This window comes from Nerophis ophidion, linkage group LG09 (assembly GCF_033978795.1).
Source record: "Nerophis ophidion isolate RoL-2023_Sa linkage group LG09, RoL_Noph_v1.0, whole genome shotgun sequence".
Classification (NCBI taxonomy): Eukaryota; Metazoa; Chordata; class Actinopteri; order Syngnathiformes; family Syngnathidae; genus Nerophis; species Nerophis ophidion.
The window spans coordinates 12,125,878-12,146,967 of record NC_084619.1 but is presented as its reverse complement, the minus strand read 5'-3'; the positions used below and the strand labels follow the sequence as shown (position 1 = coordinate 12,146,967).

Sequence of the window (21,090 nt, the reverse complement as noted above, 5' to 3'; positions counted from 1 at the left end):
GAATGCAATGAAAATAATAAAATCTGAGCCAACCAGCTGTTAAAATGTTGTCCAGGTTCATGTTTTAGCCATTAAAGGCCCTTCATTTCAAGATTTCAACTGTGATCGGGCACAATTAATAAATGTATTTCAGTGAATAACTAATTGTTTAAATCTGTATATAAAGTGTTGTAATTATATTCCAACTCCGCGTTCTCTTGGTCATTGCCGCCGCTGCCACAAACCCCGCCCGACCACACCACCACAAATAGATGCCTGACCTGTGGCAAACACTGTGTATTTGTCTCTCCCAGTATGTGCAGGCGTCAAAGTACGGCCCCAACCACCTAAAAAGTCCCACCCAATACAGCGGGTGCGGCGCCCAGGAAACAAGCGACCATTGGCCCCATGCAGGCAGGCAGGCAGGCCAGCAACATGACCCCCAGGACCGGGGCCACCACAACGCTGGGTAAGTCAGAGGCAGATGATAGAGAGCTGAAGACAAGGCACGGAAGAAGCAGGAGACAACTAGCCCGTAAGCCAGCGAGAGACCATACCCCAGAACGACTCACCCCGAGGGGCCTAGACTCCCTGCAGCTGGACAGGAAGACCGCCCCGACCCACCAGCAACTGGTACTTCTTGTCCCAACCCCCCACCCCAGTCGTAGGAACAAAACTCCTTCGTAATCCGAGGACCACCTGTATTGTGAACTACTTGAGACTGAACAGGGCTTTCTCTCGATAGACACAAGAATTTCACTCCATTTTGCCTCAAGTGCTTGAAAATATTATCAATCAATGATCAAGTCCACACAATTACATCCTAATTCTTAACAACAAATAAATCAATTATTACATTTGGCTGTGGGTATCAGCTTGCTGAATCACCACATCACTAAACAGAAGAAATATTGGATTGATTTAACGGCCTAATTTACTGATACATCCCTAGTTTGGGTTCTTATAGATCTGATAGCAAATAGTCAAAGCCTACTACTGCAAACCTCGATATTGAGCTTTAGAACAACAGTGTTTTATGTAATGTCATTAGCGAGCTACATGAGTTGAGGACAAGCGCAAGTGGCCTCTGTCTATCCTTTGTATACTTGTCAGTGTCAGCTGTAAAGCAGAACTGGTTTGGCAGCCTAAGCTGTGAGTACTATCCAGCAAACAGAACCAAACATGTTGGTTTATCAGACGACACTCGATAAAATGGACGAGTCTAGACCGTGGGACTGTGAATCAACACAAAATGATGTGTTACAAGGAGTAACATGAACATCCTTCATACCATATTCTACTTATTCCACAGTGCTAAATTCAAATGGGGTTACGATTGTGGACCTCATCCCAGAGGCTTGCGCTTGAATTTCCATCTGTTTTGCTACACTGTTTTATCACACCAGATTGTGAGAGGTCATTTATTTGACTTTCACACAGTTCAATAAAGGAGAGTCTGCTTGTTGAGCTAATCTCAGTAAAAGTCTAAGGAATTTTACTTTGTTGTGTGGTAAAAAAAAAAAAACTGCTTGTAAAAAGAGGTATGGTATCTCAGCTTTATTACTATGACTCATTTTTTGAGATGTCTTCCTGGTTGTATTACAACAGGGGCGCTCACACTTTTTCTGCAGGTGAGCTACTTTTCAATTGACCAAGTCGAGGAGATCTACCTCATTCCTATTTATCATTTATATTTATTTATTTATGAAAAAGACATTTTTGTTAACAAGTTAATGGTGTTTAATGATAATACAAGCATGTTTAACACACATAGATTCCTTTCTTTCAGGAAGACAAGAATATAAGTTGGTGTATTTGATTCTGATGACTTGCATTGATTGGAATTAGACAGTGGTGCTGATAACGTCCGCATTTTCAAATGGGGAAAAAAAAAAAGTCCTCCTTTCTGTCCAATACCACATGAAAGTGGTTGGATTTGGCATCTCATTTGTCCAACTTGCATACTCGTTTTTAAACACTTTGTTATGAGAGTAGCATATGTGTGTGGCCCTTTAATGTCTAGCAGCAGGTGAGTGACGTCAGTGAGTGTGCGGGTGGGCAAGCAAGTGAGAAAGCGGTCGCTGAGGGCGGGGGAGAAATACATTGGCATCAAACTCCGTAGCTTGCTAGCTTGTGCACGCTAGCTTTCTGAGACTCTTATTTTGTTAGCACAGGCAGGATGAAACAGGTCTTTTATGGTGAAGACAGGAACTGTGCAGTCGGTCTTTAGAGTTTTGACAGTAGGTACGGAGTCTCTAGAAATAAAATGTGTTTCTCTGCGTCCGCCCTGTTAGTGATTTTTTTCTTAAATATGAGCTCGCAGCAGCCAGCGTCATCTCACAAGATCCTCGGGTGCCGAGAATGTCAAACAACTGACGAAAGTGAAGTCTTGGTATGATTGATGATTGCTCATTTTTATGTCTATTTTTTAATGCCTGGCTTGAGATCGACTGACACACCCTCCGAGATCGACCAGTCGATCGCGATCGACGTAATGCCCACCCCTGTACTACAAGATACACTTCATGGATTTTTCCTGTCAGGGGTTAGTGCATGTCCCTCACAATACCAAGGTCCTGTGCAGTCCTGGGTTAGATTCCGGGCACAGGATCCTTCTGTGTGGAGTTTGTATGTTCTCCCCCGTGACTGCGTGGGTTCCCTCCGGGTACTCCGGCTTCCTCCCACCGCCAAAAACATGCACCTGGGGATAGGTTGATTGGCAGCACTAAATTGGCCCTAGTGTGTGAATGTGAGTGTTGTCCGTCTATCTGTGTTGGCCCTGCGATGAGATGGCGACTTGTCCACGGTGTACACCGCCTTCCGCCCGAATGCAGCTGAGATAGGCTCCAGAACTACCCGCGACCCCAAAAAGGGACAAGCGTTAGAAAATGGATGGATGGCATCCATGTTTCTCACAGAGTAACACCTTATCTCACAAAAGTGAGTACACCCCTCACATTTAAACATTTTTTATGGCATATCTTCTCAGGGGGTAATACCACAGAAACTTAACTTTTGACAAACATTGGTATCTCAAGTTGTATTTTGAGATATAAGCTGTCTTTTGGCTTTTTGTTTTGCTTTTGGTTGTGAACATTAATTGGAGTTAGGAGACTCCCCACCAGTAGTTGGCGTAGTGATTGTCAGAATTAACCCCTTAAAGGCCTACTGAAATGAGATTTTCTTATTTAAACGGGGATAGCAGGTCCATTCTATGTGTCACACTTGATCATTTCGCGATATTGCCATATTTTTGTTGAAAGGATTTAGTAGAGAACATCGACGATAAAGTTTGCAACTTTTGGTCGCTAATAAAAAAGCCTTGCCTGCAGACGATGTGCGCGTGACGTCACTGTTTGTAGAGCTCCTCACATCCTCACATTGTTAACAATCATAGCCACCAGCAGCTAGAGCGATTCGGACCGAGAAAGCGACAATTTCCCCATTAATTTGAGCAATGATGAAAGATTTGTGGATGAAGATAATGAAGGACTACAAGATAAAAAAAAAAAAAGGCGAGGGCAGTGAGAACGATTCAGATATTTATTAGACACATTTACTAGGATAATTCTGGAAAATCCCCTATCTGCCTATTGTGTTACTAGTGTTTTAGTGAGATTATATAGTACCTGAAAATCGGAGGGGTGTTGCCACGAGTGTGGTGACCGCCAGTGTCTCTGAGGAAAGCCACGCAGCTGCAGCAAGACGCAAGCTCCGCTGATGTCTACGATAAGAACCGACTTATTACCACAATTCTCTCACCAAAACCTGCCGGTTGGTTGACATGTGGTCAGGATCCATGTTCTCTTGACCGCTCTGTTCCATAGTAAAGCTTCACCTTTGGGAATTTTAAACACGGAAACACCGGCTGTGTTTGTGATGCTAAAGGCAGCTACAGTGCACTGCTTCCCACCTCCATCTTTCTACTTTGAGTTCTCCATTATTAATTGAACAAATTGCAAAAGATTCAGCAACACAGATGTCCGGAATACTGTGTAATTATGCGATTAAAGCAGACTACTTATAGCTTGGATCGGGCTGGAAAAAAATGTCCGCTACAACCCGAGACGTCACGCGGACGCATCATCATTCCGCGACGTTTTCAACAAGATACCTAGCGGGAAATTTTAGATTGCAATTTAGTAAACTAAAAAGGCCGTATTGGCATGTGTTGCAATGTTAATATTTCATCATTGATATATAAACTATCAGACTGTGTGGTCGGTAGTAGTGGGTTTCAGTAGGCCTTTAAGATACAGCCAAAAACATTCGGTCTTAATCGTTAGCAATAGCTTAAGGCGAGAGGTCGACATATGGTAACTTTGTTTTCCTATAATGGTAACGGAGAAAATCTGTGTAAAGGAGAGTCCTAAGAAGAAGCAACGGAAAATATTTATTGAATTGAAAACATAAATAATTAGAAACATGACCCCTAGTGTGTGAATGTGAGTGTGAATGTTGTCTGTCTATTTGTGTTGGCCCTGCGATGAGGTGGCGACTCGTCCAGGGTGTACGCTGCCTTCCGCCCGAATGCAGCTGTGAAAGGCGCCAGCATCCCCCGTGACCCGAAAAGGGACAAGCGGTAGAAAATGGATGGATGGATTGATGACCAACCGTGTAGTAAACTTCCAATCCAATCCATTCCACTTTATTTATATAGCACATTTAAACAACAATAACGTTTCCAAAGTGCTGCACAGCCATGTTAAAAACAATATTAAAAAAAAAACAATATTATGCTCCACCAATGAATAAATTAATATAAAACCAATATAAAAAAAAACAATATAAAAACAAATATGATTAAAAACTATTTTAAAGGGTAAAATCAATTAAAACAGTAAAATAAACATCAAAGTGTATAAAAAAACACAGAGGACAACAGAGAACAGAGGACCACACAACTCACGTTGTGTTAAAAGCCAAAGAATAAAAGTGGATCTTAAGACGAGACTTAAAACACTCCACTGTGGAAGCAGTTTGAACATAGAGGGGCAGAGTGCTCCAGAGCTTAGGGCCGACCACAGAGAAGGCCCTGTCTCCCCTGGTCTTAAGTCTGGTCTTGGGCACCACGAGCTGGAACTGGCTCTCGGACCTCAGAGCGCGCGCAGGAATGTAAATTTGGATGCGGTCCGAGATATATCGAGGTGCCAGTCCATGTAAAGATTTAAAAATAAACAGCAATGTTTTAAATTCAATTCTAAAATGAACAGGGAGCCAGTGCAAACTTGGGTGTTCTTACTTAAAAAACAAACATTCTGATTGTTTTCTACATTTAAAACATTTCCTTGTGGTCTGCATAACATCTAATGGTCGTTCCTTGGTCAAAATTTTGCATCGATCATGTTTACATTTTTTCAAAGTAATTTTCTTACCTATTTTTCAGGATGCACCGTTTTGTGGATGGTCTTATTTACGTGGCTCCACTTCGACAATAACTTCTCACCGCCATCTTTGTTTTAGTTTTGACGCTTCCATTGCGAGTCTACTGATATATTAAGGTCAAACGCTACGCTACTTTATATTAGAAATGGCAACAGCAGAAGACGCTGGTCCATGTTCAGCATGGGGATGCATGGCACAGATGGTAGAGCGGCCGTACCAGCCACTTGAGGGTTCTTGGTTCGATTTGAGCTTTTGCCATACTAGTCATTCTGATGGGTCGTGGTTTGCGGCTTCCATGGCAGCTTCCGCCATCAGTGTGTGAATGGGTGAATATAATGTATAACATTTCAGGTGTTGCAAAGCGCTATATATACAAACCATTTACCATTTACCATGTACAAGCCAGTCTGCCCCACAACAAGAATTGGAAGGACAACCCCACCGCAATTCAAAGTGGTTGCCTAACAACCTGAAGCTGTAAAGATATCAAAATGAGAGAGTTTGGGACAGCTTTAAAGCGATTCATCCAACAGGCGAACACCTCTTACTGAGTTTTGACTGGCGTAAGGTATGAAATTGTTGAAATAAACAAGTTATATTGCAAGGCATTAAAGCATCAACAGCAGTCAGCAGGTAGCAAAAGCAACAATGCAGAATCACACTTAAAAAATAAAAAAAAAACTATCCCGGGACGTTCAGTCTCACTGAACAAGTTTCTACAAACAGATTAGAGGCATGATATGAGAATAATGATAGAAAACAACAGAATAATTACTGAAAAACATGTTGTATAACAACAAAATGATGACGTAAAAAAATAGACAAACTATGAAATCAGTTATGGAAAGTCTCCAATCAAATATAGAAAGTCTACAATCCCGGAATAACATCCTCAATAGGGAGCGTTGTGACAAAATAAAAAAAAAATCTCAAATATGAAGTGAAAAATTTCAAAGAGGAACAAACAGCAATGGAGGTCCTGCAACAAGACAACACCACTCTGAAGAATATTACAGATGAGATGGATTATAATACATGAAAGGATGATAATAAGATAAGATAACCGTGACCCAGTTACGCATCGTTCCCAGATCTTATGCCAGAGCAGTTAACAACAGAGGAAAACTGAATAAAATGGATGTCGCTTCAACAGAACAAAGTTGTCTTATATTTTGTAGCCCAGGTTGATGGGCTTATAATGTCAATCCGGTTTAAAGCTGAAATACAACAACAAGTGAACATTTGGCTTTGGTATTTTATCTTTTTCCTCCTAATTTTTGTTACTTTGCGGAACTTCTCGCCAGCGGGTCGCGAGCTGTCCTGCTCTTAGTTTACCGAGACAAAGATTGTGGATGACTGAAAAGAGGGCTCGTTGCATTCAGTCAATTCTGCTGTTGAATAAACACGTTCAGGTGCTGAAGACACGATACGACCGCATTTTGTTCAGGAGAGAACACACAAATGCTAATACAAATAATAACACAAGGAATGAAAAAATTGAAGAGGTGCTTTAACAAAAACAGGCAATCTATTTTTTTCATTTAAACTAAAATAATGCTATTCGGTAACAGTGGGTGAGAAAGTCAGACATTAAGAAGATAAAATAAATCAAATGTCTAGCTATAATACTAGATGATAAAATTAACTGGAAATCGCATATAAAATATATACAACATTACGTGGCAAGAAATAATTCCATAATCTATGAAGCAAAGTATGTTCTGGACCAAAAATCACTCAATTTTCTCTATTGCTCGCTAGTGTTACCTTATCAAAGTTATTCTGTAGCAATATGGGTAAATAACTACAAAAGTACCCTTCATTCACTAACCGTGTTACGAAAAAAAAGTCAGTTAAAAAAATACATAATGTTGACTAATGGGAACATTCAAACTCTTTATTTATCAAATCAAAAATTGTGAAGTTCAACGCTTTGGTGCATTAGCAAACAGCTTAAAGTATGCATAAAGCTGACTATACTGCTACCGAAGAAGGCCCAACAATTGTTATCAACAAAAGTGAAGAAATATAGGGAAAAATCTCATTTAAAAAAATCTGTATTCACATACAATACTTAAAATTGTTGGCAAATCAGTATGTGGAATTCAATTATGGTAGGTATTAGGCAAAGAAGTCAAAGAATGTACTATTATTTTCCAGTTTGGGAAACTGTTCAAACTCAAAGTATTTAAAAAGCACAAGGAAAAAGACTCCTGATAAACATCTTGAACCTTATCGATAAATGAGATCATCTTATTCATCTCACTTTGTGAACCACAACTTATAAACAAATGTTTATTCATAAAAACTTTATTGGTTATTGTTGTTTTATATAATTTGTTTGTGTTACGTAGGGTTAAGGTACAGAAAGTGAACACGGGTTGCTTAGAAATGGAAAAGGGGTAGGATTAAACCAGTTCTGCTTCTTCCTAGTTGTAATGAAAAACTGCATTTTATTTATGCAATATTTGTTTGATTGATTGATTGATTGATTGATTGAGACTTTTATTAGTAGATTGCACAGTTCAGTACATATTCCATACAATTGACCACTAAATGGTAACACCCGAATATGTTTTCGACTTGTTCAAGTCAGGGTCCACGTTAATCAATTCATGGTAGTAGTGTATGTATGGAAGTTAGAAATAAACTAAAATCATAACCATAATCCTTTTAGGCCCTCTCATTTTGGGCAGTTACGCATTTTTTTCATAATACAATTTATGTAAGGTGTTGCTGTAGCTCAGGGGTGCCCACACTTTTTCTGCAGGCGAGCTACTTTTCAATTGACCAACTCGAGGGGATCTACCTCATTTATATATATCATTTATATTTATTTATTTATGAAAGAGACATTTTTGTAAGCAAGTTAAATGTGTTTAATGATAATACAAGCACGTGTAACACATATAGATGTCTTTCTTTCACAAAGACAAGAATATAAGTTGGTGTATTACCTGATTCTGATGACTTGCATTGATTTGAATCAGACAGTAATGATGATAACGCCCACATTTTCAAATGGAGGAGAAAAAAAGTTGTCCTTTCTGTACAATACCACATGAAAGTGGTTGGTTTTTGGCATCTAATTCATCCAGCTTCCATATACTTTACAAGAAAAACATTGGCGGCAAATTCCGTAGCTTGCTTGATTGACATTCACGGCACCCGAGGGTCTTGTGAGATGATGCTGGCTGCTGCCAGTTCATTATTATGAAAAAATGATAGAGAGGAAGGCGAGAAAGACTTTTTATTTCAACAGACTTTCGCGCCGTCCCTTCCGTCAAAACTATAAAGGCCGACTGCACATTTCCTATCTTCACAATAAAAGCCCTGCTTCATGCTGCCTGCGCTAACAAAATAAGAGTCTCGGAAAGCTGGCGTGCAAAAGTGATGTGCACGCCAGCTTTCTGAGGGATCGCTTGTGCACGCCAGTTTTCCGAGACTCTGTATTTAGTTAGCGCAGGCAGCATGAAGCAGGGCTTTTATTGTGAAGATAGGAAATGTGCAGTGGGCCTTTAGAGTTTTGACGGAAGGTACGGCGCGAGAGTCTGTTGAAATAAAAAGTGTTTCTCGCCTTCCTCTCGGTCATATTTTCATAATAATGATCTTGCAGCAGCCAGTGTCATCTCACAAGACCCTCCGGTACCGTGAATGTCATTTAAGTGACGTCTTGGTGAAGATTGATGATCACTAATTTTTAGGTCTATTTTTTTTAAAAGCCTGGCTGGAGATCGACTGACACACCCCCCGCGGTCGACTGGTAGCTCGCGATCGATGTAATGGGCACCCCGGCTGTAGCTCATTTACTTCAAACGCTGTCAGCATTCATTTGCTCCAACTTTTTTTTTGTTATACTTGTGTTCCTCAATGTTCCTTTTTAGGTTCTGTCTTTTCCATATTTTCAACTGGTGGCCCGTGAGTTCAGTTAAAAAAAAACTTGTGAGAGGCTGTCATTTTTGCCGCAAACTCTCAAAACTATAAGAGTGCTCTCATAGAGATGATCTTTGACTAGCTTTTTTGCAGAAGCTCCTTAAAAACAGCAGAACACTCCAGCAACTCTGACAAAATAAATAGAACAAAATCAAATATGTACTGTAGAGTATGGTGGTTCTTTAAAATAGAGATTTTTTCCTCAAAACTCAACGGTGCTCCTTATAACTCCGTGCACCTTATGTAAGGAATAAGTTTGGTTGAGCTTACCCACCTCAAAGTAATTTATTTGGTACCTGGTGAAATAAGTGTGACCAGTAGATTGCAGTTCAACATAAGAGATAATTGTAGGCTGCACCGTTTGATGTGCTTCAACATCCATCCATTTTCTACCGCTTATTCCCTTTCGGGGTCGCGGGGGGCGCTGGCGCCTATCTCAGCTACAATCGGGCGGAAGGCAGGGTACACCCTGGACAAATCGCCACCTCATCGCAGGGCCAACACAGATAGAGAGACAACATTCACACTCACATTCACACACTAGGGCCAATTTTAGTGTTGCCAATCAACCTATCCCCAGGTTGATTGGCAACCTGGATTTGAACCCAGGACTGCAGGAACTTCATATTGTGAGGCAGACACACTAACCCCTCTTCCACCGTGAAGCCCGTGCTTCAACATACGGGTATTATTATGGTGTGAGTATGGACATATTATCTGCCGTTTTGTTTCTCAAAATGCTGCTGATCTGTATTTGGGATCTGCATACATCCTGAAAAATTACGCATTTGCTTTAGTAGTCCGTGGCGACGTTGTAGTCAATAAGCTTTGTCTTTTTTCTCTATCTTCTTATTGTGGGACATTCATTCTTCGCTGTTGCCATTTCTAATATAATGTAGTGTAAAGTTCTTACTTAGATCTGTCAGTAAACTTGCCATGAAAGCGCTAAAACATACCGGTGTAGTGAGTTTACATTATTCACCCAAGGAACTTTAGTTATTAGAGAGTTTCGGTGGAACAGTTTTTCACGGGACACATTTCCGTTGTTGTTTTTTCCGGATGAGGAGATGCGGCTTCGTTATTGATTTAAGTAAAGTCTGAATGTCATTAAAACAGTTAGCTCCATCTTTTGACACTTCTTCCACTCCCATCCTTGCACGCTACACCGCTACAACAAAGACGACGGAGAGAAGACACTGTCGAAGGTGAGCCACGTAAATAAGACCGCCCACAAAACGGCGCATCCGGAAGCGAAAGTGGCTTGAATATGATCTGTAAAACATAATCTATGCAACATTTTGACCAAATAAGAACCATTACATGTTATATAGACCACAAGGAAGTGTTTGCAATTTAGAAAAAAAAAAATAATAATAATAATATGACTCCTTTAATGCGCCCTATAATCCGGTGCGCCTTATATATGAAAAAAGATCAAAAATAGACCTAGTGTATTCATAGGTGGTACTTGGAGAACGATTTTTGAGAACAACTGCTAAGACAAACAATGACGGGAGAAGTAAAATTAAGGTCCAGCACTTTCTGGAAAAGTGGCCCCCACAACAATGTATTTGAATGTCCTTGTCGTAAACTGATGCTTACTTCTCCAAAACAAAGAGGACTCCCGTCACACAGACAATATAAATAGACCAAAATTAAAAGTCTCCTGTAAACGACGCTGGTTCTTTGAAATATACAAAATAAGACTGGCAGTCAAGGGAGAAGTCTGCCCCTAATGTACTAAGATTTTAGAAATGTTACCTCAGAAATATTTCTTAAGTGAGAAATTTGTTGTTAAAATTGGATCTCGAAATGATAATTCACACGTTAATTTTGTCTTGAATTGACTATTGCAATTCGCTCTTCACCCTTTTCAACAAGTTAACGCTAAAGAGACTTCAGACTGTACCAAATGTGGCTGCCAGACTTTTGACCGGTGCACCCAGAACAGCCCATATTTTATCCGGTCTTCATTGGCTTCCAGTTAAATTCCGCATTGAGTTTAAAATTTCAGTCCTGACATTCCGTGCGTTGCATGGTGGGGCCCCTCAGTACATCACTGAATTGTTATGCCCCTACTCTTCAGGACGCAGCGTCTAGTCTTCAGGCCAGGGTCTCCTAAAGATCCCGAGAACTTGTTTTAAAACCCGTGGAGACCTGGCATTCCAGGCTATAGCTCCCAGACTCCGGAACAATTTGCACCAGTCCCTCCGTGATCTTGACTGTGTTGAAACGTTAAAGAAACGTTTGAAAACTTCTCTTTTTAGTCAAGCTTTTAGTTAATGCACTTTTTTTAACTATAATTTTTAATCCACTTTGTATCCTTTTTATGATGTTGCCCCTGTTGTTTTGAATGTAATTGTTTTACTTTACCTATGTTTTCTCCAGCACTTTGTGATTTTATCTGTGAAAAGCAGCTTAATAAATAAAATGTACCTACTTACCCCCAAAACAAATTAGTTGAATATCCCTGACATAAACTGATGCTTATTTCTCAAAAACAAATGACTTTAGTGACAGCTGCTCAATGTTTAATATTTGTCCGATTTATAATTTATTTTGGTTCACACGTAGATTTGAGTTGATTTTGAACATGCATGCATACAACATAATACATCACAATGTCCAGTTTCTCTATGCAACATGTTCGAAAAGGAGCAGGAAGAAGCAGAGCTTATTTAATCTTAGCCCTTTTCCTTTACATAGCAGTTGCTAAAACTTGTATTCACTTCCTGTTCTCAATTTATTCACAATATACTCCGTAAGTAATAACAATAAAAAATAAATACATAATTCTTGGTGAAGAAAGTTATATTACATACGGTGAGATGAGTACGATTGTCTTGAAAATGAATGGATGGATGAGAAAAATTCAGAAAGTTTATCATGGTTCTTCTTATTTGCACTTTGTAAACACAAGTTTGAAGAGTTTTTTGAAGTGGATCGTATTAGTACACTGTTTGATTTCTCAATCAATCAATCAATGTTTATTTATATAGTCCTCAATCACAAGTGTCTCAAAGGGCTGCACAAGCCACAACGACATCCTCGGTTCAGATCCCACGTCTTAATGCTTAATCCACTCCATAATTGAATTCCACATACTGATATACTGAAGGTCTTAAGTGTTGTACGTGCATACAAATGTTTTAAATTACATTTTTCTCTAAGATTTTATTTCTCCTCTTTTGTCGAGAAGAATTGCAGTGTATTCTTGGGTAGCAGATTATAGCTTGCTTTGTATATAATTTTAGCTGATTACAAATTCACTATGTCCTGGAATTTTAGTATTTTTGATTCAATGAATAAAGGATTTGCATCTTCTGTATATTTAACATTATGTATTATTCTAACTGATATTTTTTGTGACACCGTCAATGAATGAAGTGTACTTTTGTAGTTATTTCCCCATTTTTCTACACGAAAATGCAACACAAAATGCGGCTGCTGGACTTTTGACAGGAACAAGACAGTTTGATGATATTAGGCCTATACTGGCTCACCTGCACTGGCTTCCTGTGCACTTAAGATGTGACTTTAAGGTTTTACTACTTACGTATTAAATACTACACGGTCTAGCTCCATCCTATCATGCTGATTGTATTGTACCGTATGTCCTGGCAAGAAATCTGTGTTCAAAGAACTCAGGCTTATTAGTGATTCCCAGTGCCCCCAAAAAAAGTCTGCGGGCTATAGAGCGTTTTCTATTCGGGCTCCAGTACTCTGGAATGCCCTCACGGTAACAGTTAGAGATGCTACCTCAGTAGAAGCATTTAAGTCCCATCTTAAAACTCATTTGTATACTCTAGCCTTTAAATAGACCCCCCTTTTAGACCAGTTGATCTGCCGTTTCTTTTCTGCTCTGCCCCCCTCTCCTTTGTGGAGGGCAGGGGGGGAAAGGTACGGTGGCAACGGAGATCTAGCTATCAACACTGAATATTGCATTGTTGCATTTCTTTTCACAGTTTATGAACTTACATTCATATTTTGTTGAAGTATTATTTAATAAATATATTTATAAAGCATTTTTGAATTGTTGCTATTTTACGTACCCCTTGGCATACCTACTAGTACCCCCAGGGGTACGCGTGTACCCCCATTTGAGAACCACTGGTCTAGAACATGTTTTGCTTTATTCATTATTGACGTGTTTTTATGTTAAATGAGATTTTACACGAGATTTCCAGTTCAATTTTGCTGGCCCTTTCAATCTGTTTTGGGGTCACTTTCATTGAGAATTACCACGCACGAATTAAAAGTCGCACTTCTTGTGAAGCAGCCGTGATTAAAACATCCATCCATTTTCTACCGCTTATTCCCTTTGAGGTCGCTGGCGCCTATCTCAGCTACAATCGGGCGGAAGGCTGCGTACCCCCTGGACAAGTCGCCACCTCATCACAGGGCCAACACAGATAGACAGACAACATTCACACTCACATTCACACACTAGGGCCAATTTTTTGTGTTGCCAATCAACCTATCCCCTAAAACAGGGGTTCTCAAATGGGGGTACAAGTACCCCTGAGGGTACTTGAAGGTATGCCAAGGGGTACGTGAGATTTTTTTTAAATATTCTAAAAATAGCAACAATTCAAAAATCCCTTCTAAATATAGTTATTGAATAATACTTCAACAAAATAGGAATGTAAGTTCATAAACAGTGAAAAAAAAATAAAACAATGCAATATTCAGTGTTGACAGTTAGATTTTTTGTGGACATGTTCCATAAATATTGATGTTAAAGATTTTATTTTTGTGAAGAAATGTTACAATTAAGTTCATGAATCCAGGTGGATCTCTATTACAATCCCCAAATAGGGCACTTTAAGTTGATGATTACTTCTATGTGTAGAAATCTTTATTTATAATTGAATCACTTGTTTATTTTTTAACAACTTTTTAGTTATTTGTATTTGTTTTTTTTCCAAATAGTTCAAGAAAGGCCACTACAAATGAGGAATATTTTGCACTGTTATACAATGTAATAAATCAGAAAATGATGACACATTTCTGTATTTTACATCTTTATCTCTTTTTTTCAACCAAAAATGCTTTGCTCTGATTAGGGGGTATTTGAACTAATAAAATGTTCACAGGGGGTACATCACTGAACAAATGTTGCTCTAGACCAGTGGTCTAGAGCATGTTTTGCTTTATTCATTATTGACATGTTTCATGCTAAAGGCCTACTGAAACCCACTACTACCGACCACGCAGTCTGATAGTTTATATATCAATGATGAAATATTAACATTGCAACACATGCTAATACGGCCGGTTTAGTTTACTAAATTGTGTTTTTAAATTTCCCGCTAAGTGTCCTGTTGAAAACGTCGCGGAATGATGACGCGTGCTTGTGACGTTATTGGTTGGAGCGGACATTTCAGCCCAGCACCACTCATGGCTAAAAGTCGTCTCTTTTTATCGCATAATTACACAGTATTTTGGACATCTGTGTTGCTGAATCTTTTGCAATTTGTTCAATTAATAATGGAGACTATAAAGAACAATGCTGTTGGTGGAAAGCGGTGGATTGCAGCTGTCTTTAGCAACCGAAAAACAGCCGGTGTTTCTTTGATTGTTGTGAAGCTTTAACACAGACCGGTCAAGCGAACATGTTTCTCTACGTCAACCAGCAAGTTTTTGGATGGGAAAATTGTGATAGTAAGTCGGCTCTTACCGGAGACTTGAGTGGATTATGCGACCTCCTCCTGCAGCTGTCAAAAAGGCAGCTGTGATCTTGGCTCCTCCATTGGCTTCTCTCAGAGACACTGGCGTTCACCGCAGCCCTCCGACTTTCAGGTATGACTTCATAATCTCACTAAAACACTATTAACACAATAAGCAGATAAGGGATTTTCCGGAATTATCCTAGTAAATGTGTCTAATAACATCTGAATCGCTCACACTGCCGTCGCTTTTTCTTTTTTTTCTTTTTTTTTTTTTGGTGCTTCACTCTAACTTTCTTCATCCACGAATCTTTCATGCTTGCTCAAATTAATAGGGAAATCGTCGCTTTCTCGGTCCGAATTGTTCTTGCTGCTGGTGGCTATGATTATAAACAATGTGAGGATGTATACATCTCATCTGTATTGCTGAATCTTTTGCGATGTGTTCAATTATTAATGGAGACTATAAAGAAGAATGCTGTTGGTGGAAAGCTCTCAGAAACACTGGCGTTCACCGCAGCCCTCCGACTTTCAGGTATGACTTTATAATCTCACTAAAACACTATTAACACAATAAGCAGATAAGGGATTTACCAGAATATTCCTAGTAAATGTCTCTAATAACATCTGAATCGCCTGGAGCTGTCGCCTTTTCTTTTTTTTTAGTGCTTCACTCTAACTTTCCTCATTCACGAATCTTTCATGTTTGCTCAAATTAACGGGGAAATCGTCACTTTCTCGGTCCGAATTGTTCCTGCTGCTGGTGGCTATGATTATAAACAATGTGAGGATGTGAGGAGCCCTACAACCCGTGACGTCACGTGCACATCGACTGTTACTTCCAGTACAGGTGTTGTAAGCATTTCACCAATCTCGCGCACTTTGCAAATTTGGACGCGATCTAACAGCAAAACAGTCTCCCAACACTGCGTAGATGGCATCAAGGCCTATTGATCCAAGCGCGAGGGTTGGGAAACGAAGGTGTTTGGCGAGGGAAGGGTGGATTCAGGCCGGGTTCCAAGTAACCCTACATTATTATATTTTATAAATATAAACCAAGTTGTGGTAGTAGTTTAGTCGTGGATGTACACTGTATAGCAGTGGTTCTCAACCTTTTTTCAGTGATGTACACCCTGTGAAAATGTTTTTAATTCAAGTACCCCCTAATCAGAGCAAAGCATTTTTGATTGAAAAAAAAAGAGATAAAGAAGTAAAATACAGAACTATGTCATCAGTTTCTGAATTATTAAATTGTATTGAAGTGCAAAATGGTGCTCATTTGTAGTGATCTTTCTTGAAGTATTTGGAAAAAAAAGATAAAAAAATAACTAAAAACTTGTGGAAAAATAAACAAGAGATTCAATTATAAATAAAGATTTCTACACAGAAGTAAATTAAAGTGCCCTCTTGGGGGATTGTAATAGAGATCCATCTGGATTCATGAACTTAATTCTAAACATTTCTTTACAAAAAGATAAATCTTTAACATCAATATTTATGGAACATGTCCACAAAAAAATCTAGCTGTCAACACTGAATATTGCATTATTGCATTTCATTTCACAGTTTATGAACATACATTCATATTTTGTTGAAGTATTATTCAATAAATATATTTACAAAGGATTTTTGATTTGTTGCTATTTGTAGAATATTAAAAAAATAAAAAATCTCACGTACCCCTTGGCATACCTTCAAGTACCCCCAGGGGTACGCGTACCCCCATTTGAGAACCACTGCTGTATAGTGATGAATCCAATAAACCAGGGGTAGGGAACCTATGGCTTTAGAGCCAGATGTGGCTCTTTTGATGACTGCATCTGGCTCTCAGATAAATATTAGCTGACATTGCTTAATGCGATAATTATGAATAATTTCGCTGGTAATCACCGTGCTAAAAATAACGTGCAAAATATAAAACATTCTCATGCATTTATATCCATCCATCCGTTTTCTACCGCACCTGTTCAAGAAGGCGCATTAATGGTAAGAAGTATTTTATGTCACGATCGGGGTGAGGGGTTGCAGCTTGCTGCGGGGTCATTCTCCCAGGAAGGCAGACGGACTACTCGGGACATGGCATTTAGGTAAAAACATGATTTAATTTTAACTAAAAAAATATACAAACAAAAATTGCTCACAGCTGAGGCACAACTTGGGCTAAAGAACAAAGCTAACGCATAAAGAGACTAAGAACATAAATCAAACAAAACTTACTTGGAGTACGAAACTATGGCAAGGTATGAAACAAGTCAGCACAGGGCGACTGACTGGCAAAGACAAGCTTAAATACTGCCTCTGATTAGTGCTCGGGAAGTAGGTGAGCAGGTGTTTTGTCCACCAGAGACAGGTGGACAAAATGAGTAACCAAGGCAACCAGACAAGGGAGTGGAAAAAAACAGGAACTTAAAGAGTCCAAAGGACAAACACCACTTGGCCAACCAAAAACATGATCAAGAGACATGACATTTTATTTGTTATTGGTTAGCTTCAGAATAACAATGTTATTAAAAAGAATAAGAGACTTACTCTGAAAATGTTGGTCTTACTTAAAAATGCACGCATTTAGTTGTATTCAGTGTTAAAAAATATGTTATGGCTCTCACGGAAATACGTTTTGAAATAATTGGCTTTTGTGGCTCTCTCAGCCAAAAAGGTTCCCGACCCCTGCAATAAACATTTGATTTGATTTGACTTTGATTTGACATTAAATTTGCAAAGTGTGATTGTATTTTGCAAATTGCGCCCATTGGTATTGTGCCTACAACACAGGCAAGGCTTTTTTATTAGCGACCAAAAGTTGCGAACTTTATCGTCGATGTTCTCTACTAAATCCTGTCAGCAAAAATATGGCAATATCGCGAAACGATCAAGTATGACACATAGAATGGACCTGCTATCCCCGTTTAAATAAGAACATCTCATTTCAGTAGGCCAGGGGTGCCCATTACGTCGATCGCGAGCTACCAGTCGACCGCGGGGGGTGTGTCAGTCAATCTCGAGCCAGGCTTTTAAAAAAAATAGACCTAAAAATTAGTGATCATCAATCTTCACCAAGACGTCACTTAAATGACATTCACGGTACCGGTGGGTCTTCTGAGATGACGCTGGCTGCTGCAAGATCATTATTATGAAAAAATGATAGAGAGGAAGGCGAGAAACACTTTTTATTTCAACAGACTTTCGCGCCGTCCCTTCCGTCAAAACTCTAAAGGCCGACTGCACATTTCCTATCTTCACAATAAAAGCCCTGCTTCATGCTGCCTGCGCTAACAAAATAAGAGTCTCGGAAAGCTGGCGTGCACAAGTGATGTGCACGCCAGCTTTCTGAGGGATCGCTTGTGCACGCCAGTTTTCCGAGACTCTTATTTTGTTAGCGCAGGCAGCATGAAGCAGGGCTTTTATTGTGAAGATAGGAAATGTGCAGTCGGCCTTTAGAGTTTTGACGGAAGGGACGGCGCGAAAGTCTGTTGAAATAAAAAGTGTTTCTCGCCTTCCTCTCCGTCATTTTTTCATAATAATGAACTGGCAGCAGCCAGCGTCATCTCACAAGACCCTCGGGTGCCGTGAATGTCAATCAAGCAAGCTACGGAATTTGCCGCCAATGTTTTTCTTGTAAAGTGTATGGAAGCTGGATGAATTAGATGCCAAAAACCAACCACTTTCATGTGGTATTGTACACAAAGGACAACTTTTTTTCTCCTCCATTTGAAAATGTGGGCGTTATTATCATTACTGTCTGATTCCAATCAATGCAAGTCATCAGAATCAGGTAATACACCAACTTATATTCTTGTCTTTGTGAAAGAAAGACATCTATACGTGTTACACATGCTTGTATTATCATTAAACACATTTAACTTGTTTACAAAAATGTCTCTTTCATAAATAAATAAATATAAATGTAAGTCGGACACGTTTCCAGTGAGGGTTGGACTCCGCCAAGGTTGCCCTTTGTCACCGATTCTGTTCATAACTTTTATGGACAGAATTTCTAGGCGCAGTCAAGGCATTGAGGGGTTCCGGTTTGGTGACCGCAGGATTAGGTCTCTGCTTTTTGCAGACGATGTGGTCCTGTTGGCTTCATCTGGCCGGGATCTTCAGCTCTCACTGGATCGGTTCGCAGCAGAGTGTGAAGCGGCCGGAAAGAGAATCCGCACCTCCAAATCCGAGTCCATGGTTCTCTCCCGGAAAAGGGTGGAGTGTCATCTCCGGGTTGGGGAGGAGACCCTGCCCCAAGTGGAGGAGTTCAAGTACCTAGGAGTCTTGTTCACGAGTGTGGGAAGAGTGGATCGTGAGATCGACAGGCGGATCGGTGCGGCGTCTTCAGTAATGCGGACGTTGTACCGATCCGTTGTGGTGAAGAAGGTGCTGAGCCGGAAGGCAAAGCTCTCAATTTACCGGTCGATCTACGTTCCCATCCTCACCTATGGTCATGAGCTTTGGGTCATGACCGAAAGGATAAGATCACGGGTACAAGCGGCCGAAATGAGTTTCCTCCGCCGTGTGGCGGGGCTCTCCCTTAGAGATAGGGTGAGAAGCTCTGCCATCCGGGAGGAACTCAAAGTAAAGACGCTGCTCCTCCACATCGAGAGGAGCCAGATGAGGTGGTTCGGGCATCTGGTCAGGATGCCACCCGAACGCCTCCCGAGGGAGGTGTTTAGGGCACGTCCAACCGGTAGGAGGCCACGGGGAAGACCCAGGACACGTTGGGAAGACTATGTCTCCCGGCTGGCCTGGGAACGCCTCGGGATCCCCCGGGAAGAGCTAGACGAAGTGGCAGGGGAGAGGGAAGTCTGGGCTTCCCTGCTTAGGCTGCTGCCCCCGCGACCCGACCTCGGATAAGCGGAAGAAGATGGATGGATGGATGGATAAATGATATATATATAAATGAGGTAGATCCCCTCGAGTTGGTCAATTGAAAAGTAGCTCGCCTGCAGAAAAAGTGTGGGCACCCCTGCAGTAGGCCTTTAAATGAGATTTTACACGAGATTTCCAGTTCAATTGTGCTGGCACTTTCGATCTAGTTTAGGGTCACTTTCATCGAGATTTACCACACACGAATTAGAAGTCGCACTTCTCGTGCAGCAGCCGTGATTAAAACAACGCGAGGAAAATGCAAACAGTGAAAGTGGTTGTGCGGGGAAATTTTCCACCTCCACAGGTTGTTGCTGATCTTGCGTAATGACTGTCCCCAGGTCCTAGCACGTTCTCACGGGATGGATCAGCCCGGCTAACTGGTTGCTTGCTCCGTGTCAACTTCCCACACGAAGCCAGCCCAGGCGACCATTTGTGGGGAAGGAAGGTGTGCGGGAGGCGGCGTGTGCGGGCTTACTTACCTTAGGCAGGTCTCGAAGTTGGTTGGCGTCCAGTAAAAGCTCCTCCAAACTCCGTCCGTAGCGGTAAATGTCATCCGGCACGAAGAGCAGCGAGCAGTGGCGTCTATCGATCATCTCCACATGACGGTTGCACCGCCACAGGGGGATACAATGAAACATGACGGGGGAGGTGCGGCTGAATGCCCGGGCAGGGTGACGAACGAACAGTCCGAGCCGAGAACGGAATGCAACAGATTGCCACGGAGCCCCGGGATTAAAACACCGGCGAAGCTAAACGAGCAGGTGGTTCCAGCCGTAAACAAGTCCGAGGTACCGAGTGTTAGGTGGCGGCCAACATGGGAATCACTCTCCGTCGTCACTTTGCTTAGTTTGAAGGCGCCCGCCTCTCATAGCACCGCGACCGACGTGGACGTCTCCGCTGTTACTACCTGCGCGCAAGCCGGCCTACAGCTCTTGAAAGAACAGAAGCATTGTCGTTTTATTTGGCGTCCTTCTTCCCAGACTTTAATTCCTCTCGCGTCCAGATTCTGACCCGGAACATTCACTCCCTCATTCCAATCCTACGTCATCGCTCCTGGAGGCTCCTCCCATCGTCCCGTGCCGGGTCGCCATGTTGGGGCGGGAGGGTGCGATTGTTGCCCCGACAACCACCGCCTCTGACATTTCTGCGTTTTCGCGCGTTTAAAAATGCAAAAGTTACATCAAAAGTTACATTTTTATGATTGTGATTTTATACATTAAACACGAAATATTAAAACACACGCCATCCTTTTTTTTTTTTTTTT

General features: G+C 40.9%; 1 protein-coding gene across 1 annotated transcript in view; it reads right to left on the bottom strand.

Annotated features, from left to right (window-relative positions):
- The window catches only part of lrrc1 (leucine rich repeat containing 1), an 86,467-nt gene extending 65,595 nt beyond the window's left edge, over positions 1–20,872 (bottom strand). Inside the window, exon 1 of the mRNA XM_061910326.1 lies at positions 20,306–20,872. Coding sequence (XP_061766310.1) covers positions 20,306–20,464 — 159 coding nt within the window. The 5' untranslated portion in view covers positions 20,465–20,872. The remainder of the gene's footprint in view (positions 1–20,305) is intronic.
- Between the last annotated feature and the right edge of the window lie 218 nt (positions 20,873–21,090).